General features: G+C 37.1%; 1 protein-coding gene across 4 annotated transcripts in view; it reads left to right on the forward strand.

The window, feature by feature from the left end:
- The window catches only part of SHANK2 (SH3 and multiple ankyrin repeat domains 2), a 352,436-nt gene that overhangs the window by 188,362 nt on the left and 139,571 nt on the right, over window positions 1-24,503 (forward strand). For all 4 annotated transcript variants that reach the window (XM_066997187.1, XM_066997188.1, XM_066997190.1 and 1 more), the window contains one exon: window positions 6,332-6,407. In XM_066997187.1, the coding sequence (XP_066853288.1) occupies window positions 6,332-6,407 (76 nt within the window). The remainder of the gene's footprint in view (window positions 1-6,331; window positions 6,408-24,503) is intronic.

Below are 24,503 nucleotides of genomic sequence, written 5' to 3' on the forward strand. Positions count from 1 at the left end.
TGGTCACATAAAATGGCATTTTTCTGACCAGCACGTAATACAGTAGTGTTTATCCCACAGCAGCACAGGCTTCTGAAGCAATGATGTGCTTAGTTTATTCAACAAATGGGAAACACAGCTTGAGCCGAGCTTTTAGGACAAGAATGTCCACTATGTTAGCTGTTTTTGAGACATGGTATCTAACAAACCTGCTGCCTATTTCACATGTTGCTTCCTCTACAGTAGAATTAATTCAGCATCATTTAGTATGGCAAATGTTTTGAATGTGCAAGTAATTGGAACAGAAACATAAATGATATCCACTGTGACATTTTCAATCCCATATACTTTTTCTCCACTTTTTTTTTTGTAGGGTCAACATTTTTTGTGATATAATTGGGTCAATTTTAGGAAAGGCTATATGGTACTATCTTATTGCAAAATAAGTGTATAGAAAATGGCTAGCGCAAGTGGACATCTATTAACGTTATTTACTGTCTGTGTACATGGCAGTAACAAAGAATTTCAGACCTCTTTTCTCAGCTTTGAATAACTTTTGGTCTAACCCTCAACATAAATAGCCATGAAAGTATTTTTGCCCAGCAAATGTAAGAGGGGACGCAGCAAAAGCCTTAGCCTCTTGCTACTGCTGGGTGCTGCTTTCTGTCATCCACATGCCGAGTGCTGTACCTGGCCCTCTCTTAGCAAAGAGCATCTCCAGCTCTCTCTGTGTCCCTTGAAGGTGCTGCTGGGGAAGGAGAAAGAAAAGCTGCACGTTTTCGGATGGTGCTAAGTTGTTCGGTTTGCTGTGGCCAGCTGAGCACCAAAACGGAAGGATTCTGACTTGGCACCAGTGCCGCACCAATGCCCCACCAGGTGAGGCGGTTGCGTTTCCACTCCTTAGGTCAGCCCGTGCACGTGCCGATGGCTCGAAGCCCTTCCTTCCTGCAGGGATGGCAAGTGGCCCGCAGCCCCGCGCAGTTTCCTAGGAAACACGAAGCCACCCTGCGAGGAGCCGCAGGGGGAGAGAAGAAATGAAGGCAGCTGCTTTGGGATTTCTTTCCCTAGCTCTTCACGCTTCTAACCAATATCAAGTATGTAAGCAAGCTGCTACGAAGAACAGTACCAGTGTCTGTTGTAATGTGCTTACAAGAGTTACGTGCTAATCATGAAAGACACAGAACGAGAATCGAGGTATCTGTCTGTGTGGGTTAGAGTCCAAATTTTATTTCTTCCCTTTCATGTCAGCAATATTCAGCTTTTGATAATGCTATCTGTAGGCACTGCTGGAGTCCTGTGGGCAGTTATGAGGCTAACACCAGGAAGCCGCAGGGAAGTCATATGTGTATTTCTCAGTTGAAGAAAACTATCACTCCTCCTGAGATGGAAGAAAAAAAGGAGAATATGTTTGTTTTATTTCTGCATCTTCCCAGTGATCACCTTTCTTTGACCCTAAAAATTATATTCAGAATGTCAGGATTTGAGTCCATTGCATACTGAGATGTCTGCAACATTAAATGATTCTTATAAAGAAAAAGCTAGGGGTTTGTTATTTGTATTACCACTGTTGCACAGTGCAAAAGGCTTATTTCTGCTGCAACTCCTTTGGCTTCAGCGGTAAATGGACCAGGAAAAAACTAGCCATATTATTTTGTTCCTTGTAGACTCTTCTGTGGCTGTCATGCTAGGACTCAGGTTGCTCCTAGATGGCGTATTAATTGATGTGAAGAAAGTCTCTTAGGTGGTTTATTACTTTTATTTTATTTATTTATTTATTATTTATTTTTTGTAGCAGAAAGTCAGGAGACTTATAGTAACTATGTATTCCTACAGAAGATATTTTCTGTAGCTGTACAGAAAGCCTTGCTTTTTGCATAAAATGCTCTTTACTCTGTGAACAGCAGTGTGGTACTTTGAGGGCAGAGTTGTTAGCTGTGACCTTGTCCCGATGCTTCATACCCAGGCATGTCCTGTTACTGTATCCTAGAAATGATGAAGGCCTGTAGAGAGAGAGTCTTCTAGAGAGTCTTCTAGCTAGAGATAATAGAAACAAATGTGTTGGGGTTACAACTGGGGCTTCTCTAGAAACCTTGAATGATACTCCAATGATCCTTTTTTTTTTTTTTTTTTTTTTCTTCTTGATGATGTAAAGAAAACTAGAGCATTTTTGCAAATGCTGCTGCTTTGGTCATCCTCCTAGAATAACTTTTGAACTGATCCAATTTCATGCAAAGACTTTTTGGCTGTGGTGGCAGATGTTCATCTCAGTAACAATGGAGGAATATACACATTGCTAAATGTTTTTCTAGACCTTTTTGTCTGTGTCTTCCTGCTAGTCTTTCTAATCTGCAGCAAGTTGAAAAAGAAATCTTCAAAGGTTCCACAGGTAAAGACTCCAGCATTGGTGATAGACAGAGATATGAGTCTTAGGTGGTCCTAACTTACTCCAAAGAGCTCTGATTAAAAGTAATGACCTTAGAAAACAGGGGGGACATAAGAATGCACAAAAATCCACTGAAAGCCAAAACTAACCTCTTGGTGCTATTATACCTGTTTATTTTGTAATTCTGTTGTGAATTCATAAAAACATTTGTTAAACAATTGTTTATAGGTTCTTTGCATTCTTTAGTCAAATTAAAAAAAGAAACCTTAAAGTGGCCTTTTCTTCCTTCCTTCCTTCCTTCCTTCCTTCCTTCCTTCCTTCCTTCCTTCCTTCCTTCCTTCCTTCCTTCCTTCCTTCCTTCCTTCCTTCCTTCCTTCCTTTTTCTTTCTTCCTTCTCTCCTTCTCTCCTTCTCTCCTTCTCTCCTTCCTTCTTTCCTTTTCTTTCTTTCTTTCTTTCTTTCTTTTTTTTCTTTTTCTTTCTTTCTTTCTTTCTTTCTTTCTTTCTTTCTTTCTTTCTTTCTTTCTTTCTTTCTTTCTTTCTTTCTTTCTTTCTTTCTTTCTTTCTTTCTTTCTTTCTTTCTTTCTTTCTTTCTTTTTCTTTCCTTTTTTCCTTCTTTTTCAATACCCTGTTCATTATGAAGACCAATTCCTAATCCTTTCCCCTTATGGTTGTGTGTACTTATGCTGCGTAATAGGACAGACTGGAATCTGAGTCAGGCTTTAGGGAAAGACGGTAATTAAAGAACTCTAGGGCTTACACAGCAACCTGGGAAACATGCCACTTAGCCTTGAGTTCAGGGATTTGTATGGCTAATGGTTTCCCAGATAATCCCTGTGAATATGATTGCACACAAAGAAGTGGGGGAAGGTAGAGGGGTGGGAGAGGCAGGGAGCAGATACAGGCTGCAGCTAGAGTGCTGGCTTTGCAATACTAAGTAGATGAACAAAGCTATCTGCCTTACTGTGTCTTTCCTTTCCTCCCACCCACTTTGTATTCGTTAATAGCACTGAAATATCATGCTATAGAAAACAGTTTCTGCAGAAGAAACATCTGGCTCCTTAAGGCTCAAGCAGTGGCATTAAGAGCTCCAAAATATTCGTCATCATACCTTGTTCTTTTAATTATTTTTAACCAACTGCTGAAAATAGGCCAGTGGTAAACTGTAAGTGGTTTCCAGGTTTATGTTTTTCTGTGTGGCTTCTGGTCATGTCTCTGGATATTAATCTGATTTTTAGGATGATGTGAAAAAGAATGTTGCTCGATGGGGAATAGGCTGCAATTCATGCAGGTCTTTTTCCTTCATGTTACAGCAGGTCATTGAATTTTGAAGCTAACCTTGTCAACTTAGTGATGAAAGTGTGACCTATAAAATTCACTGGACCCTTAGAGCACATTGAGAGGTACAGCCATACAGTGAGCTACTTCAAAGCCAGATCTCTTTGAGCAGCTGTCATGTAGCCTTGGGTACCGTTGCTTCTCACTACACTTACAGCTCTTACTCTGTGAAAGGCAATGTGGTGTCCTCCAGCCCTGCAGCTACTGTGCTGCCTGGGTGAGCTTTGTTTGTACCTAGGTAGGTGCTAGGTTAGTCCTGCTGCAGGCTGTGCTCTTCTTGGCTTTTCCAGAAAGGCAGTGGGTCAGGGCAGTTGGACCTGGAGCCTGGGGAAAATGTTAGGTGTCTCTGGCAGAAAATACAGCTGGTAGGTGAATGACAAAGGGACAGAATAAATGTAAACAAAACTGTCTAGTAGGATTCATATTGTGTAAGGGATTTTCTCCTTCTTTAGTCATCCTGTAGGAAGGATGCTGGCTGGTCTTCCCAAAATCTGTATAAATGTATATATTTCTATTTTTTCTTAGTACTTCTTAGAGGCATCTCTTGTATCTTGTATCGTAGTACACCACTATGAAGTAACTTGCTTACTCTGTCAGCCAGCTGCAACCTGCATCTATATTTCCAGCCATAATTCCTCTGGATGTGTACTTGTATTTATGTCTCCAGCTTGGAACATGCTGAAGTCCCACAATCCAGTTTGAGTCAGCTGTAATGGTTAAAGCAAAAAGAGATACTTTTTGTCAACTCCTTTTTTCACAAAGTCTGCTTCCCAGTACTTACTTCTGCACTGCGCTTCTTGACTGTGTTTAAAGCCTGTCATCCTGCACTGATGCATTATTTTTTCACTCTGCAGACTAGCACTTGGTCATCTGACATTACATCTCAGAGTAGCAACGTTTAACATCTTAAAAGTTGTGACATAGAGATGGTATACCTTGAGGGCTTTGTCTAGCTTGGAGAACTAATAAAATCTGTTTCGATGGAGCAAGGATGGCCTTAAATGAAAAAATCCTGGGCCATGCAGATGAGAATTTCATGGGCACAAGCTAAATCAGAAACTTTTCAGTTTGCTCTTTGATGTCTGTTAGGCTAACAATTCGATGGCATTTGAGGTCCAACCTGTATTTAGACCAAACTTTTTCCTGCCTCAAAACCCACAGTTTCAGTATAACTATCTTCCCTTGAAAGACAAAGCCAGAGACAAAGGAATCATACTAAAGATACTCTTCTGAGGAAAATGAATACCCTAAAATATTATTGTGGTAAAGGTTGAGTAAGACTCAGAAAATTGATAATTTTTGAATAATAAGTTTTGTAATACATAAAGCTACTGAAAATAATGTTCCTTGCTCTCTTTTTTTTTTTTTTTTTGCGTAAGTTTTATTCTGTATGAATGCCTCTATTGGAAGTAAATTTTTATGTTTTCCTGTCATCTGAAGAAGAACATGACAATGAATTACCTACCTCCTGTACAATATATTTGTCCTTCCCTAAAGGTGTAGTTTATATATGTACTTTGTGGTAGCCTTTCAGAGTAAGCCTTTAAGATTATGCTCTTTGCTGTGAAAACTGAAGCAAATGAATATTGGAGTAGTATCTGTATCTTTCCCATATGCTTGATGTATTGGTGCTCTTCTAGATACCCATTCAAATCAATAAGAGAGCATATTTCCAAGGAAGAGAGATGTTTAGCTCTGTTGTCTGTCATTCTGTAGATACTGTTCTAAACTGAACTGTTATACCCATATTAAACCAGTATTACTGTTGGTGAATCTGACTGTAGAAATACTTGTGAACATAAATTTCGTGGTCATAATAAATAGTTAGCCACAGGATGTGGGAGCTGCTTCAGTGGGATGATGTGGGATTTTTTTGGTGTCTTGATTTTTTCCCCTTAGTAAAAGGCATAAATATCAAATTCTAATATACTCAAGGTTTTAAATGCCTTTTTGGTGAATTTATTGCTGTTTCTTTTTCTTTTGATCATCTTGTTTCCCAAATAAAGAGTTTCTTTCTTTTTTTTTTTTTTGCTTCACCCCGTTCCACAGTTTGTTGGATTGTTTCCTTTTACTACATAATTGCAGTACATGTTTTATAGCACTGTTTCCTGTGAGATTTGATTGATGGCAATGATTGTGGGTGCCTAATTTTCCCCCTACCCCCTTCTCTATATGCCAAATAAAATGGCTGAAAAAGCTTTCGTTTTCTGTGTTGCATGTGTATATTTAAACAACAACAACAACAACAATACTGGTTTGGATTTTTTGGCTGTTTCCAACCTTTCCAAAACTTGTTGCTTATTTTTCTTGTTTCTTTCTTGTATTTTGCCTCTTAGTCCAAGGAAGTTGTTGCCTCTGAGAATGGGGTTGGAACGTTCAAACTTAGAAATGAAATGCTATATGATCTACAGGTTCTCCCTCCTTATTTGATGCATGTGATACGTTAAAAGAATACCTCAACTCCAAAGTAAAAAAAATTTCAAAACTCCTTGAGACCATGTCAATTCGCTATAAATACTATAAGTTTTCTTTATTGATGTATAGCAGAAAATCAGTCTTGAAATTGCAAATGAAAGCAGTGCTTGATTAAAAAGCACAGGAGTATTGTTAAATGTTCCCTTTTCTTTGTGCAGAAACACGATCAGATAGAACAAAGAAGCTGTTTAGACACTACACAGTTGGATCCTATGACAGCTTTGATGCTTCAAGGTAAGATCTTTTTCTTTTTGGTTGCAATCTGTTTACAAAACCTTTCTGGATTTTATATAATTGTTACTTTTGTTTTAGACTTTTGAGGGAAAGAGGGAAATGGATGACTAAACTGAGCTTCTAAGATATCGTTCTACATCTAATTTTTTTTTTTTATCACAGTTTACCCTTTCATATGGGATAGGTATACAAAGATAGGGAACAGCAAAGAAATAGTGAGTATCACTGTTATGTTTTCATGAGTAGTGAGAGAGATCAGCATTTCACAGAAGCTGTATGTTCCAGCTGCGTACACAGTCAAGGACCACTTAAGCTGGGTATTTCACAAGATCTGGCCTTCTGTATCTGTTTGCAGAATCATACTTGATGATAAGAAAAACAAAATAAAATTTTGCAATTTGTTGTTCTGAATGATATCTTAGATCCTGAGTATTCATGATTTTTAAGCAGGTTCTTCTCCCACTACACTGGATGTACAGCTAGCTTCTGATAGGAAGGATGATTTTTAACATGCAGAATCTCAGTTAATTGTTTGTGTCCTCTTGAGAAAACTGTGGTGGCATACTGGAATCTCTTACAAGAAAAACACCTTTTTTGTGGGTGAAGAGCTCTGAAATGTGTAAAGCAATGATGGCAGAATTTCCTGTGGTGCTATCTATTTCAAGGAAAAAACAAAAAAAGAATGTTGTAACAGTTGTTTTTATTATGTGATCTTAATCTTTGTTCTGAGAGTTATGCATAGTTTGTATGCAATTTGGGGCAGGAGGATGGAGTTCAAGTCAGCTGAAGTAGTTTGGATAGCCAAGACATCCTTTCCTGTTCCTGCTGGTTGGTGTGCAAAACTCTGAAAGGCAGAGTGCCTGCTGGTTGTCTGCTGCTTACTGCCTGTAAATATTTGAAAAATACATAAATCTGCAGTCCCACTGAGTTGTAATTTGAAGGATTATTGCAATGTTGGATGCAGAGGGAAGCTTTGGTGACACAGTGGGAGGAGGCAGCAGATGGTGGGTTGGCTACAATCATCCCGTTTTGGAGGGTCTGATATTCCTGTTCAGTATACAGTGTGCTGTAGGCATCAGTTCTTGTTACTGTGACCTGGGAGAAGAGAAATCCCATTTCAACATTGTGGATACTGCCCTGCCATGGTCAGCCAAGTCACCAGAGCTTTGCACAGCTGGACAATGATATGATTGACTACCTAGTCTAATAATGATAAAGTTGCCAAAAGAAGCTCTTAGTCTCTACTATGAAATACATAACTGTTCTGCAAAGCAAGTTAACTGGTTACTAGTTACATTTCCAGGGAGTGGAGTTGACTTTTTGCAAGATTCTTTGATCGTTATTCTATAAGCGCTGTAGCCTTGTCTCTGTATTTCAACGTTAATGGATAGAGTTGTTTCAGTAATGCTAGAAGCTATAGCCACATTATGTTACCTCAGAGATACCAAATAGTCCTGCTTTCTAACAAAAAGATGTTTTCATTTGAAAATGTCAGCTCCATTGAAACCATTTTTTTGTTTTTGTTGTTGTGTTTTGTTTCTTTTTTTTTTTGTTTGCTTGTTTGTTTGATTATTTACCATTAAGGTATATTGTGTTTGTGCAATGCAACAGCAAAGCTCTCAAAAATTTGCACTGCGTGATTCAGACTACAGTTGAGCAGGAAAGTTTATCAAATAAAATGAAAGTTTTCATACTCCCTAATTATTGAGAAATTAGGTATGAAGTATATCTACAATTGTTCCTGATTCTGTCAACAGTATCTATTAATTGTCTGAGAAGTCTGTGGGAAAGCAACAGATTCCTCCTGTCAGCTTCTGAGTAAAGCAAGATTTTGGAGAAAACTAATTTCCACAGAGAACCTGAATCCCAGTGGACACATTTAGAGGGGTAATAATGACGGTCCAGCAGTACAAGTAGGAATTGAAAGGGAAGGGTAGGAGAGAAGGTAGAATTAATGGGAAATTCCAAGAAATACAGTTGAAAGGTAGACTCGCATTTTTCTCTACAAGACCTGTAAAAATAATACAAGCAAAACTAAAAAATATTTTTGGTGACTGAGTTTCCAAACCTAGTAATTTTCTGGAACAGAAATAAGTTTTCTCTGAGGTACTTACAAAAACTTGCTGTAATGACGTGTTTACAGAGAACATATACCATGATGAAAGGTAAACTTCCTTCTTCATCCTTTACAACACACCTTTTAGCAAAACACTGTTCTGATACTTTTTATTCTAAATAAAATAGAGTATGAGGACTTGCTTTCTTAAAACTGCAGTAGCATATGAAGTTGAGTTTCAGATACTTGACTGAGGCTGCAGATCAGCTTTTTGTACATCTAAATGGTAATTTTACTGGTGCTTACATATTGCTGGTAAAGAAAAAGAATTTGTATTTAAGTATGACAGGAGCTTAGTATGTCTTGTTAGTATGTAGAGTACATTTAATTTCTAGGATGGGCTTCTTCAGGGAAGGAAATTGTTAAAAAGAGGCAAACGTGATGTCAAACTAACAATACTCAATATTTCCAAATTTGTGTGTTGCTTTGATTACTTTTTCTGTTATGGTTTCCTATCAAAGTAAGGGAAGAATACAGTAAAAATGATATAACTGCTTGCAGCTAAGACTTAATAAACATTTGTTAGAAGGTGATTGTGCTTATGTACTAAGAGCTTTGAAACCAAAGTATTAACAAATCTGACTCAATTCCTTTCCAGAGATGATGTGGGGGAGTAAGGGGAAGTGTCTGCTCCCCTCACTTTCTCTTTCCTGCTCCAAGGAAGGCAAAAATTGCTGAGTAGAAATACTGTTCAGAAATCTATATTAATGGGCTTATTCACATGCAGGAAAATACATTGTACATGGCATTTTTCATCTTTAGGAAAATGTGCAGCTTGAGTAATGGAGGTTCATTAAATCCTATTTCAGCTTTGCATAAGAAATGAGTTATCCATACATTAATGCTTCAGGAAAATGGATAGTATGCTTACTAACATGTAGAAAGGCAGTGAGACTTCCTTGCCAGTACAAATAACCATTAAATATCATACAAATATAATATTTGAAACTATCAAGTCTAATGTATTAGCTGGTTTAAATGCTGATGGGATGCATTAATTCTGTTATGCAAAAGTGATGTTTCTTGCAGCTGTCATGCACTGCTTCTGCTACCATTTCTTTACAGGGATTTCTTTACTGTTTTATTAGAAACTTTCGAGAACTAATTCCTTGTAATCAGTTTCCTTTAATCTTATGCAGAGAGACAAACACTGAAGGGAAGTATAGGCTTTGTTGCAATTGTGGACATGGGAGAGCGTAAAGTCTTATGTTAGCAGGAGTTCTTATTGGACAAATCAGGGTAAATACTTATCTCTGGACGTTCATCTCATGTTGCAGCTCTGGAGGCTGAGCTGAAAAATTGGATAGCCAAAGCTGCCTTCTGCCTTGCCAGATGGAGCTTGCAGGCAGCCCCATGCCTGCAGTGGCTGGAGCACGGTGTCAGACCCCAGGAAATACTGTGGCCCAAGGCTCTACTTTGTGACATGCCTTATGGCCCCAGACGGGAGCAGAAAGCTTGCACAGGCAAAGAGCAGGTACACCAACACAGGTGCAGGGAGATAAAATAAGACAAGACAACACTGCTCTGACACGTCTCTGGAGTTTTGTGTCTTCCCTGTGTCTGTGGTCAGCAGCAGTCCTGACAACCGTGGGACATTGCTTTTGAGAGCTGAGGGTAAGAGGGAACCTACTGAGTCCTGTTTGGAAAACTGGTTGTTTCAGTCTGTCTTTTGTAGGCTGGGTGGGCAATATTGTGCACTAGCAAAGGGGAAGCTTCCGAAGTTTTGTAAGTATTCATCAGAGGTCTAGTTAAAATTCAGAACTACCTTTAATGCAAATAAAATTATTTGTAGGCCTCAAATCAATTCTTTCATGAAGTCTTGTTTCATCACAGTTGAATTTGTTTAATAAGAGAAATTAATACTAAGGCATAGAATAAACATTGAATTTAAATAAATAAATAAAATCGATACAGACCTTTACAAATCATAATTTTTATCTGCTATTTAACCTGCAGTGAGGGAATTAATTCTGTCAGGATAGAATAGGGAGTTTTTCAGTCAGGAAAATCAGAGCGAAGACAAATCTAAGTTATCAAATTAAAACGTGTAAGATTAATTAATTATTCAATTTCAAATGTAAAATATTGGCACCTTTTTAAAGGACGTGACTGGTGATAAAGTAACTGTTAGTTTTAATACTCTACAGACATAAATAGTATGAGCAATTTCAGTAGCATGTAAAGATTGTAAACTTAATTTGGTGGAAAACGTAATCTGGTTGCCTTTGTGGATTTGGAAAATTTAGAACACAGATGTGGAAACTTTACTACTGCATTAATTGCATCATCTGCCTGCCACCCTCAGCAGAATAGTGAAACAGCAGATCAGTAGGAATGACTTTTGAATTGCCAGCTTCAATACAGTTATGAAGTATATGGTATAAATGTAAGGTTCCCTGCCTTTCTGTGCTTTCTCTTTCTTCACAGTCTAATTGACATTCACATCTTTTTTTTTAACTAACCACTTTAACTGGTACTAGTCACCGCATGGGAGAAGTTTCCTTGGTGCCTTTTCATGACCTCCTTTGGCTACAGCACTTCAGGAAGCACATGTGAGAGGATGTAATAATAAATAACCTTTTCAAAGGTTGGTTGCCACAAAGTTAATGAGGGGACTGAATTGATTTGCTTTCTGTTTTTTTTTTCTATTTTTCTGGATGAAGAAAAAAAGGAAAATTTGATTGTGTAGTCTGGGAGGTATGTGTAAGCAAGTTTAATTAAAAGTTTAATTCATTACCCTAATGTCCCTACTTGGAGTCCAGTGGCAGCATGCATGTCTCATGAGCATTAGAAACTGATGGAAGCAACTCCTTAAAAGCCAATTGATTCATAAACACACAAGAAAAAAGAGATACTCTTCTCAGTTGTGCATCCCACAGTTTCTCTGTTGATGTTGTCATCTGCAGTGTCAGGTAGAGCTTCGCAAGCTTTAATCCCAGACAGCTCTGAGAGCCTCCTTGGCGCATCTGAAGCTGGCTGCCCAGGAACTCTGCATGCTGTGTAGTGCTTCTTATATTTTTCTTTTTCAACCTGGAGAATCTACCTGTTGAATATCTCAGTCCTCATCCCAAAGTTGTGATGTAATTGCAGCTGTATTAATACTTTAAACATCAGGCGTGACACAATAATTACACTGTGGGGTTTTTTAGAGGAAGCTCTCAATTTGATGCTGAAATCCTTTGATCTGGTTTGATATTTGGCATCATGTGGAAATTTTAGATATACATATTGCCTTACTCGTGGAAAAAATGCAATTATTGATGACTTTATAGATAAATATACATTTAAAATGAATGGAAACCTTTTGAAGACCTCTGGTCCTTGCAAGTCACGAGGTCTTTGGCACCAGAGAGGAAGTGAAGGGACCTTTTCCTGCTTGTGGCTCAGCAGTGGTACCGTTCCCATGGGGCAGGGAATCGAGCAGATGTACTTGCTGAGGGCTGCTTGCTTGTGTGCAGCTTTCAGCAGCAATCCGTTAAATACTGGCAAATGGGTCTTTACCAAAATTGAAGGAACGTTTAAGAGCTTTGTTATTTTTTTGTATTCTGCTGGCCACATTTTCACGTTGGTTCTCCCTATGCCTGAAGAGTCTGAGGGAGACTCTGATAGCAATGTCGTTACCCAGAAAAAGGGATTCTGTATTGACATAACTGGCTTCTTCTGTTTTTCTGTTGGATGGTACCAGTTCTGCTGTACTAATGTTTTCTGTGAAGTGTGTACTCTTCAGTTCATCTCTTTGATAACTTGAAAGGAATCTTACAGTGTGCTGGCATAGGTTTTAAACATTATCCTTGGTTTCCTTTTCTTTGATGGAAAGAAGTAAACAATAATTGTGGGGGGTTTTGTTTGCTTGTTTTTTAATATGAGGCTCGAACTTTGTCAAGGAGATGCTGGTAAAAATATCTGAAAATGCTCATAGTTATAATGTGTGTTCACCTGATGTAGTGATGTGTTTACATCTGAATGCTTGCTGAGATTTTAAGGGCATAAAATCTCTGCACATGGGTTGCTCTTGAGTTTTTCAGGCATAGGGAACAAGTAGCACTAACCAAATTGTGAAATGCAAAAAGTGTAAAACGTTTTTTTCTGGTGTTAACTGTTCTTTTATATCTAAAGATATTTGAGGGGCTTGCCTGATGCCTGTACTGAATTAGTTTCCTTACTTTGAGTATAATAGTCTGGTTGTGCTGAACTTCTTTATTAATGTGTGGTAGAAAGACAAGGGCAGCTCATTTTTAATACTTTGTGCCTCATCAACTTGAAGAATGTAATTTAATTCAATTTTGGAATTTAAATATATGTTTAAGCAATAATTAAGTCATTGTAGCATTTTGTGAAACAGGCGGAGATATAAAATGTGAAGTCTTTCATTTACTATTACTTAATTTCTAATGCAAATTATCTGACTTGCTAATAAACAACTTTGCACTTTGGCTCCCCTGCTGTTTTATGCTGCCACGACTGAGCTTTTTATGTTGGTGACTACAGATAATATTTAAAGTAGTTGCTAAAATAGTAGGTAAAGAGGGCATGTATGTATGTATCTGAACTGCAGTATCTCTTTGTTCAAATCTGCACTATAATTGCATGAAGATGCATATTAAAGTCTAATGCAATTACAGTAAGACACAATACTCCATGGTGAGTGGTGGGAGTTTCCGTGAACTGGTAAGTGCATTTTTAAGTTGTTTACTATCTTAATAGTAAAGTTTTTAAAAGCACTTCAGGAAGATCCTGCTTTTAGCAACTAATAATTTTGCAACTAGTAATTAAAATTTTTGAGACATTTTCTGGGCTGGAAGGGGTAATTTTTTAGAGGTAAAGTGTTTTAAAGGAAAGAGTTTTAAAGGAAAACAGTTTCCAAGAGCAACATTGAAGAAAAGTGTATAATTCTTCACAATTTTAAAATCTAAACAGTGTAAGTATAGGTACAGAAGATCCAGTTTGTCAAGGCCTTGATTGGGTACATGGGCCATTTCCTGCAGAGCCATTGATGCACTCAAGTTCAGCAATATTTTCTCTGTCACTTCTCCTGCAGGCTGCTGGAGGACAGGACAGATTTAGGTGATGGAACTGAAAGCAGCCTATAGCAGCCTATAGCCTATGTCCTCTGCATGGGGAGGAATAAAGTTTTCTGAATTAAAGTAAGAGAGAAGTAAAAATACATAAAAAAAATAAATAGGGAAAAGGAGTGGAAATTCCAGAAGGTGAGGACGCAAGAAAAGATTGTGAGGGTGTGATACCAGGTTAGTTAGACGCAGGAGCCACATAATTAAATGCAAGGGTAGAGTAGAAGAAAACAGGAGATAAAATGTTTGGTTTTCTGAGAAAATTAGAATGAATAAGTTTCTAACAATTACTGTTTTACATTTGTGTGTCCCAGCCTCCACTGTGATGACTTAGCTTCCTCTGTGTGACCTTTAGTTCCCTGCCCTGTTACACCTCTGGCTGCCTTCCTCTCACCTAGTCACTAGATGAGCAAAAGCTGACATATGGTGCCTCTGATTGTAAGTGATGCATTTTTAAGATTTGGCAGGCCAAGAGGAACAAATAGCAGTTGAGCTTGTACTCTGGGCTTTCCTCCAGAGGGAGCAAAAATTTAAATCACTTTTCTTCCTCCCTCTAGCCAGAGTTCGCAAATATTTGTTGTCTTTGGTAAATTTGTTCTACATGGCAAATTCTAAGGGTGACTGGCAGGCAACACGTCATTTTTTCCTGTTAAAAAAAAAAAAAAAGAAAGAAAAGAAGCTATCAGGAAGTCAGAACGGGGTCACTGTAAAGTTCTTCCATTGTGAAAAACATTAAGGCTGATGGAAGGAGGATGTCTTGCTTTGTCTTAGGACAAAATTGATGTTCTGGAGTTGTATTTCTTTGTGGGCTCTGCTTCCACCCAATTTAAAATGAGGGACCTGCTAAAGAGCAAGCAAGCTGGTGTCGGTGTTCATCTGTGCTTCAGTCTCTGATAGACTGCTTTGACTTAAACCTGTACCTTATACCATTGATGAATGCCAAGAACCTGACAAATAGAGCAGTTCCTCACCAAGCCTTTTGGACGCTAGGTCTGTCCTCAGAGGCTGTGGCATATGGGTGGGGATGTTAGATGTGAACGATGGGCAGATGTACTGGTAGAAGAGCTGGTGATATTGCAGGGTGCCTACACACTCTGACACAGCATTGCACCCTGCATTCTGGAGAAATAATCTTTAGTCTAAGTTAAGCCTTTGTTAAAATATGGACAAAAGATTTGTTTTAAGAGGTAAACATTTCACTAAAACTGATTTCATGGAAAATTTCCCAACAGAAGAATAATGAAGCTTAAGTTAAGTACATGCACTGGCAAATAGTGGTATCTGCATATTCAGGGGGAAAAAAAAATAATAATAAAAATAAAAGACTCTTACCTGTGTATCTTCTAATTTATTTGAGAAATAAAAAAGCATGTTGTGTGCAGATAACAGGCCTCAGAATAAAGAGTTTTATGCTACCATTGAAAACTAGGGCTGATACTGAGCAGCTTGTGTGATCCTTTAAACTAGCAGTTCCAATGACTGATAGAGTAGCACTGTCAGATTTGTAGACAAGTTGTAAGGGTGCAAGTAGTAGCAGAGGTGGTTTATATCTCTACTGTGAACAACTCAAATAACATGAATTTTAAAATACACTTAAAATTAAACTCTATGCATCTTAAGTTAGGCACCCAAGTTACTTGAAATGCTAAACCAAAATTTTTACCGTCTCCAATACTTACAATATAAATGCTGTGTATTTCCAGAAATTAAGCTGCAATTCAACCAGCAAGCAAGGAAAGGGGGCAATATGGAGAGATTCGAGTTGAACATTAACTTAATTAAGAAAAGTAACTGCCATTTTAAATAACACAGAACTCTTTCTCTTCATCAGCTGGTATCTGTAAAGTCAGTGATTGTTTGCTATTGCTACCAAAGTTGTGGCCTAAACTGGCCGTGCTTTGACAGAATTACTGAAAACTATGATGCTGTTAGACAGAAAAACTGTTAGGATGGACATTTCTCAAGCTGGTTTGCAGATAAGCAAACACAATTTGGAGTAGGCTTAAAATAACTGAAGGGTTTAGTGTAATTAGAGAAATAGTTCGAGGTGGGAATATATTTCAGATTAAAGGTAGAAATGCTGCCTCCTTTTCAACGTTAATGAGGTTGTAAAATAATATGGTAATTAGCCAGGATTTTTTAAAGGTATGTATGCAGATTAAGCTCTAATTGAAACCCCCTCTTCACTTTACAGTAAAAGCCTAAAAAATATAACTTCAACACTCTGTACTGTCTTCTAAAGCTCTCAGAGAAGAAAAAAGTGAGGAAATACTTTTGGAAAAAAACTTAACTCTATGCATTTGATAATACCTTGCTTGTTTTGAGCCAGAATTTGAAAGTTATTTGTAACATATGCCTTATATGCAAGTATCATAATATCTTACAGGAATTTTAACACTGATGAATAAAGCTCTATGCACTTCTGTACAATGTAGAACTTTAAGTGACATACTCATGTCTGTAAAGCTGAAATGAACAGTCGGGCCTGCTCGGATTTCTTGTGGCTAGTGCTGCAGTTAGATTCCAGGAAATGCAGGATAGGAGGAAGATAATTCCTAGAGAACAGGGCTTGATGGAAACCCTGAGGGATCCCTTAAATTTAGTTTGAAGTTTAAAGCTGAAGTCAGGAACGTTAACTAAATTGTACTATAGAAACACCAGTCAAGAGATTCTGAAGAAGGCTGGTACAATCCCCTGCATTACCATGAAATGTGCCAAAATATGATGACAATACTGCACAAGAAGAAGGGAAAAGGTGGGCCTTGCTTTTCAGTAAGACAAGGAGTAAGTAGTCCAGCTTAGTTGGAGGCTGGTGGAATGCTCTAGTAAAGCACCAAACGTGCTTGACCTTCTCTTGCACCCTTCTGTGTTGTTGGCCTTTGGCAGAGACAGGACGTTGGGTCTGACCCAGCATGGCTGTACTTGTATTACATTGGCTTTTGCTAAAAAGGGAAGAAAAAAATTCCAAGTCCTGTCTGATGTGTGCCAACTCTGAGATAAGAATAGAGATTATCAGGCTTCATGAACTAGTTAAGATGCTGCGTCAGCTAGAGAAGATCTTTATTGATGTAGATAGTTATGTTTTTGTATGTTCATACCATTATTTAAATCTGAATAAATCTAGATTTACATCACTGGTTCTACCTTTTTTAATTGTCCTATTTGCTAACCTTGAACAAGTTATTTTCCTTGTTACTGTGGTTGCTGTGAGAATATGGACTACCTTTAGCAAAAACATTTGGAAAATTATTGAATAAAAAATCTATATAGAGAGTCAGTGTTGTTATTAATAGCTGAATTTATTCCTTTTGTGTAAATACTTTATTAAGATGCTTAGAGATAAAATTCTTCTTTCTGTGTGCTTTCGTGGTAATAATAGCAGGGGCTAGAACTGCAACTGATTTGTGTAGACAAATGCAATAAGGAAAGAGAAATATTCTGGTTACTTAAACATATGTATGTATTTGTACAGTCTGTTTATTTGTTCAAGGCTCATAGTATGAGCAATGAATATTAATATTTTCATAGTGCAGGCTTAGGTTGCTCAAATGCTTGATAATTACAACTGAAAATTGCCACTGAGTATCAGATATAAGTGGTGTGTGCTGTAGCCCAAAATACTAATGTGACTGATAGAACAGCTGTATGAAATGGTTGGAAGGACTCTGTATTATAAAACCCTCATGTTGTGTACTAGAATGACACCTACCCAAACGTTTAGTGTTTAGTTTTTACCTTGTCTTGTGAGGTACTTGAATTGACTATTCATTTTTTAAATGCAAATGAAATTAATTAATTAAGGGAATGAAGCTTTTCATTTTTTAATCTCACTTTGCCACCACCCTCCCCTCACCATGCTTTTTTTTCTCCCTACCAGTATAAATGCAAGAGAATAATATTTCTCTTTTTGGAAAAAAAAAAAAAAAGATGATGACTATATACACTCATTGTGTTATATCTATATATAGGATTGTGACCTCATCATTTACTTCATACCCTATCCCGAGATTTCCCCATATCAGATTTTTCTGGATGATTTTTATTTCCAGGAATTTGTTTGACTTCCCATTTTGCCATACCACTATGTTACTTTACTGATCAGAGTTTCAGGAACTTAAGATAAAAAAAAAGAGGGAAAAAAATAGCCAAATAACTGACTTGGGTATTATTTCAGATTACCTAATACCTTCTCATTACACACCAAAGAATATGTGCAATTGAAGGCTGGCTAAAAGAATGTGGACTGACACACACATATATACAGGGAGAAAGTTTATTCTTGCTTCTACATAAAGAAAAATTGCGTAACTTCTGTCTGTGTCTTAAAATTTAATATTTCTCTTTTAAAAGCTGCATTTCTTTGAAATGTCTTATAGCACAAATTCATGGTGGTATATAGCACTGTTACTCTCTTTAGAATAGGTTGCCTCTTCTATAGCTGGTTAATCTTCTGGGCAACTCTGTCAATCATAGGGCTGGAAAAAAAACAGCATAATCTTTCCGACTTTCTAATGCTTAAAAAATCACTTTGTAGCTAATATTTTTTCTTTTTGGTAACTTAGGGAAGAGCTGTTCAGGTTATCAAGTATTCAAAATCCCATAAAGACAACTTCACTACTTGTTGAAAAATGTGAAACATCTTTTTAAGTGGAAAAAATTATTTATGCTGTCAGGCTTTACTATAGTCTGTAATGTCCTCACAGTGGAAAGGAGACCTGTGAAATATAGAAATTAGGGAACGCCTATGTGTTTCTCCTTTGTGTTACACTTTGGCATATACCTCTTTATTCAACAAATTAATTTAAATGGAAAATACACAGCCTTGCACTTCTCATGACCGAAGTGATGCTTACTGAACTCTGTAGAAACAGCACTGATACAAGAGATATGAAAGATGAATATATAGATAACGGAAGTATATAGAGTATTGCCAAAGCATCCTCATTTCCTTTCCCATTCCTTTATGGGGCCTGAACACAGCCAGCTGGAGAAGATATGCTGATTTAGCCTTTCAGCCATGGAGGAAATGTTATGTTGGCTGAGGAAGAATTATACTACATCTTTTCTATTGCGATTTGAATTTATATGCCAGATAATAAAGTGAGAGAGAACAGCAGTGGAAAGGCAGGGGCGTTGGCCCTTTTTTTCCTTCTCTGTTTTGTTTGTTTGAGTGCCAGCTGTGCCAGTAAGGCTGTGAAACATTCAACTGCTGAACATGCTAGTAAAGATACTGTCACTGGATGCTGCAGTTTAAGAGCACCTCTCAAGCTGGAATGCAAGAGTAGTAGTAAGCATCAGAACAGGAGCAGTGTTTTTCCTGAAATATCCTATTGTGATAATCTCATGACCTCAGATATTGAAGAGCAGAAAAGATGAGCCAGTGTTTTCAGTTCTTCTGTGTGATTCTATTCATTTCTTCTTTACATTTTAATTATTGTTCCATCATCAATATTCCTTGTACTGCTATCTTCCACTTCCTAATAAGGAGTTTATCAATTTAAAATTTAGTATGTCCCCCATATTTCTGTTCTAATGAGAAGTTGAGTCTACCTTGAGTATAAGATGGAGGTAGTTATCAAGTATGTATTTGAAAATATTTTCATGCAGCCCTTCTCCCAATTACATTTTGCTATAAACTTCCAGATAAGCATATGTTCTTCTGCAGAATAAGGAAAATCATTTAGACTTGTCTTCTATGACTGAAAAGATATTGGCAGGATTGATCAGTTGTACAGCATAAATATTACGCATGTGTTTTTGGTGTATGCTGCTTACAAAAACCAGTATTGTTGGAAGATGGGAATAAATAGTTGAGAAAAGCAAAATAGAGTAAGTAAACACCTTCTGAAAAATGATAAAATGTTTCCCCAAAATAGACAGAAATGATTACTAGTTATTTAAGACGTTATCATGAGAACCTATGAAAAGATTCTATTGAAGACAGTAGCACTGAGTTGTGAATTATTCTTTAGCATAGTATCCTGTTATTGTTCAAGGCTATTCCTTACCAAACAAGAAAATTTTGGATACAAATTGCATTACAATGCAGTAAAAGATATCATCACATAAGGGAATCTCTGCATGGGACAGCCGCATATTACAGAGAGATTACTGTGAGTTTGGATATATGTTTGACTACCTCTTGCTGTTCCTGTTTGGTTTGTAAGTGGGTTAGGTGGGGACCATCTGTGTATTTTTCCATTTGCTGTGCAAAAAAGCGTGCTTATTGTTGTAGCTAATACCTCTTGAACAAGTAATTCCTGTTCTGAGTGCTACATGAGCTGTGAAAGTTCTGTAAGGCCCTCAGCTGGATGATCAATGTCCAAGAATCATGAGCAATCAAATACAGAGTCTTCATTAATCTTGAAGGCCTTAATTACTAGAATTAGCCAATTTTCCCGAAGTCATTACAGTAGATGACTATTAATGGAAAAGCTGACCCCTTCCAGCAATGACAGGAAAAGTTTTTTTCCACTGGAATTCTCCTATATGTTACAATAAGATTTGTTGTACACATCATTTCAATTTTACATGGTATCAAGACAGGTAACTTCCCCCAACAGTAAGTATTCAGAGAAAACATTCTTCGTGTGCTTTTAACTGGGATTGACTGGCAGAAAATGCAATAAAGACTTCCTCTTGAATAGATTTCCAACATATCCTTCTATGGGCTTGAACCTAGCCTCCGTAAATTGACTGTCTAATCCCGGAAGGAATTGGTGCAATTGCTTTTCAGATATTGTGTATCAATTCATGAAAAGGTTTAGGTATTGTTTATTGCATCTAGCGAAGATTAAAAGAGGCTTTTCCTTTTCTGGGTGAGGGTGGGCTGTAGTTTGATTCTTCTAACATGTAGTTGGCTGTGTATTGAGTAGATCTTTCCCAGAAAAATGAAATTGCAGGAGTGCTGCAGAGAGGACATAAAAAAAGGTTTGAAAAAATTATTTTGATTTGCATCACCTACTGAAAGAAATGAACTTGATGAGGATAACTTCTCACTCATGGGTAGAGCAAGCCATCTGACTGAAGGGTTTGTGGGCTGAGAAGGCTACTCCATTGTTCACAGCTGTGCTTGTCTGAATCTCACGTGTGAGCCATTGGATAACTTTTCTGCCTTAGAAAATGGTAGTCCAGTTTGTTAATGCTGGAAAATTTAGACCTAGGTGATATTTCTAAGGGCTGCACAATTGGAGAGAATAAACAAAATAATTCCCATTTAAATTCATTTTTTTTCTCTACCTTAAGGAGAGATTGACAATAGACCAAGTAACTATTTTTGTTTCCAGGTAATGATGATTATCTCCACTGGAGTGTACTCTATGTGCTGTTTTTCAGATTGAAATCGGCAATGATACACACAATACAAACTTGCCTAAACATATTCTACAGTTGTGATGGTTTCCATCTCTGTATTTTAGTGTTTTGACTTTTGTTTTGGAGTAATTCATGCTTTAAGATGGGGTGTAGTTGTTCTAGTTGTGAAATGGAAGCTAAGTTTCATGGTTCTGCCTCCATCAAGTGCTTCAACCTTTATTTTCTTCATAAAGGTCTTTATGAAGGATTTAACACTTCTACCTCCTACCTCAGGTATTATTTGAATGGGCTGTTAGTGAAGCAGAACTTCTTGCTGTCTTGAAAAGTCTACACAAATGATGGCTTTTATGTTGAATGAGTTCTGAGTTCAAATCACAGCTGTCTGTCTGACCAGTCTTTTTATTTCCCTTTCTCAATTGGTAAGGCTATAAAATTATGGAAAGTCTAACAGCTGTGCACAGTTCTTGAGCCTTGAAGTGTTAGAGAAGCTACATGAACAAGTATATCTTCTAATATTTAGTGTTTTATAGAGCAAAAGTGGTTTTAGATTGACTTTTTTTGGGGAAGGCTTAAAGTTTTTATGTTTAAGATTTGTCACAGTACCACATGCAGAAATATTCTGCATTTTGTAGATGTATTTTGCATTTAATTTTGTATGTAATGATTCTTGTATTTATACAGCCCAAAGTTAAAGTAATGTGTCGCCTATGTAAATAATGAGCTATTGATTTTAAAATCACTAATTTTATTATCATAGTATAGAACTAGTATTATTCTGAAAACTTTACTGTGAAATGGACGCTGTTTAATTTCAGTTTGAGATAGAATAGAAATTGACTTTAAAGATTTTTACATATTGAAATTTGACATATATCACAGATAGCAGGGACCATTCAGCCTCATGTAGAGCCACACATTATACACAAAGCATCTGCTTAGAAACGCTTCTTCTTCCTGTTTGAGATCAGACCTCTGAACAGGCTTGTAACAGGATGTCTCCTTTGTTTGTCACTGATAGCTGAAACCTATATGCATTCTGTTGCTGAGTACTTACACCTTCAGGATCAGAAAAACTGCTGCCAACAAGGCTGGTTGTGAGAAAATTTGACCTACTTTTACATTTGGCACCACTTTGCCTGCCAGGACCAAGTAGACTGTGAACAGACCTTCCACTTGTCTTCAGCGTATATGTCCAGTCTGGAACTAAGAAAAGGGAATGCAAGCAAAAAGCAATATTGCAAAAACTTCCTCCTGCCCTGGGGTGGGAGGGAGCTTGGTGGGAGAAGGGGTGTACAGGTTGCAAATTCAGTTCATTTGTGTGTGCACAATGGTTTTCCATCCTTCTTCTGCCTCTAGTTCTTGGCTGTGCAACACTGGAGTAGGGAATCAATTTGCTTGCTGTGACTCCTTTAAACAACTTTAAACTGTACCATAAGATTATTGCATGTTCCCTTCTTCTACCACATAAATGAAAAGAAATGGCTACACATCTTTTTTTTTTTTTTTTTTTTTTTTTTTAAACCTACGTTTTTGCTTTAAAGGCTGTGATGAAGTTTTCCCTAAGTAGTACATCACTGGAACTGTGTATTATAAGCCTGTATTTGTCAAGTAGTAGAGATCAATTTGTACATTTTATTACCAAACATTCATGTTGTGCTTCTACTTCTCTTTCATTTCCATGTAAAACACAAAACTTTGTAACATTTTGTCAGTTTAGTATTCCCACCTGCTATGTGTAAATTGAGGTCTAAAACTGGTTAGTTACAATAAATATGCTGTACAGGAAGGGCAAATCATAGTTGCTTGTCATATTTTTCATCTGAACAATTATATATGTCTATGTTATAGTCAGGTAAGCATACTTTGAAAATACCTAAATGCCTGTTCATTTCATTAATTGATGAATGAATTGATGGTGAATGGACCCTAAATGCTCTTTTTTTTTTCCCCCCTTTTTTTTTTCTTTCTTTTTTTGAACGGGGGCATAGATATGTAACATTGATCAGGTGAATGGCACCCAAGAAGTTTTCCATGATCTGTTTTTGGAATTTCAGCTTTTTAATGAATGATATTATGAATTTGTTTTGTTTTATAATAAATAAAAATAAATAAAGATAATAAATAATAATAAAGATAATAAATAATTTTAAAATAAAGAATGAGAGCAAAATTTGTTAAGGTCCCTAGATAATAGGCTTCTGAATTCCTTACATTAACTATTTCAGATGAGAGAAGGGTTTGGACAGGGGACACAAGGGGCATTCTTTGAACAATACTTTCTGTGACAAGGTTCTCAAAAGCCTTCTAACTTCTATTAAGCTGTTGATTGTTTTGAAGAAAACTTGAAGGAAATGGGTGTTATTAATTTGACCACATATGAAGAAAAATACTAAAGACAGCTTTACTGTTAGCTCTTCAGGGGATAAGTATGGAGCCCCACCTTGAACATGTGATAGTGAATTGAAAATATGTTAGTACACTTGTACGATATCTGTTTCTGTAACTCTAGGGCATTGTTGGAGGGCTTCAGCGCTATGGTATGGGTTCTGCGAGTTGCAGATGCCATCCCGCCCTGGTATCTTGAACAGGAGTGTGTTTGGCTTTCTTGAGAAATATGCATTTTATTATTATAACCTTTCCACAGCAGAGGTATTCATTGTAAGAAAAGGTAATGTCTGAATTATATGGTAAATAGTAGGCAGGTGAGAGAACACATTCAAAAGCTGTTGATATTTATGGAGGTCATCTGTTGCTCAGAAAGCTGAAGTCACCGTTGCGGTAGCTTTAATTCATGAGTTATTCCATTCAATAACGTTTAAGTACTTTGTAGTATGGAAGCCATAATTAGCTCACCACTTTAGGAGTAACAAGAAGTTGTATCCCTCAGTTAGAGTTGGAAAGTCACCAAAAGAATGGTTTGTGATGCGTGAGAGGTCTGGAGTTTGGAGGCTGTCCATTGGTGTCCCCATGTCATCATCCTTGCCTTTGTTAAGAGCTTTAAATAAAAAGGTCACACCAATTTTTCTTTAATTACTTTCCTCCTCCCCTTCTGGATTATTAATGGCAATGAAGCATTTCCTGTCTCTTACTGTGTATTGAATGCTTTTGTGACTAAATTCTGCACAAGACCAGTGGAAGCATTAGCTGGCTAATACAAAATCAGGAAAAGAAAATAAAACTTGCTTATACTTCTTCCTGTCTTTACCAGTTGTGTAAATATTTTAAAGCCAGCTTACTAGTGTTTTACAGTGCTTACGATTCGTGAATACTTAACCCCTGACACTGTCTTTATTCAGAAGAATGCCTTGCAACTTGTGCTGTGTAGTGAGTTTATACCTAAAAGAATGTTCGAAATCTTTTTTCCCCTTTTTTATTATTATTTTTTTTAATTTTGAGCTTATTTTTAGTAATCAAATGTTTAATGAAAGACACAAAACAATTCAAGGCTTTTACAGGTTGCTCTTTGTATATAAGAGGTCCCATTTTAACATGGATTTTATGCATTTTTTCATCCCGTCTACTTTTTTCTTAGCCAATGACAGTAAGATTCTTAAGGCTACTTTCTCTTTAAGGGCATGCTGCTTACATAAATAGTCC

This window comes from Anser cygnoides, chromosome 5 (assembly GCF_040182565.1).
Source record: "Anser cygnoides isolate HZ-2024a breed goose chromosome 5, Taihu_goose_T2T_genome, whole genome shotgun sequence".
Lineage (NCBI taxonomy): Eukaryota > Metazoa > Chordata > Aves > Anseriformes > Anatidae > Anser > Anser cygnoides.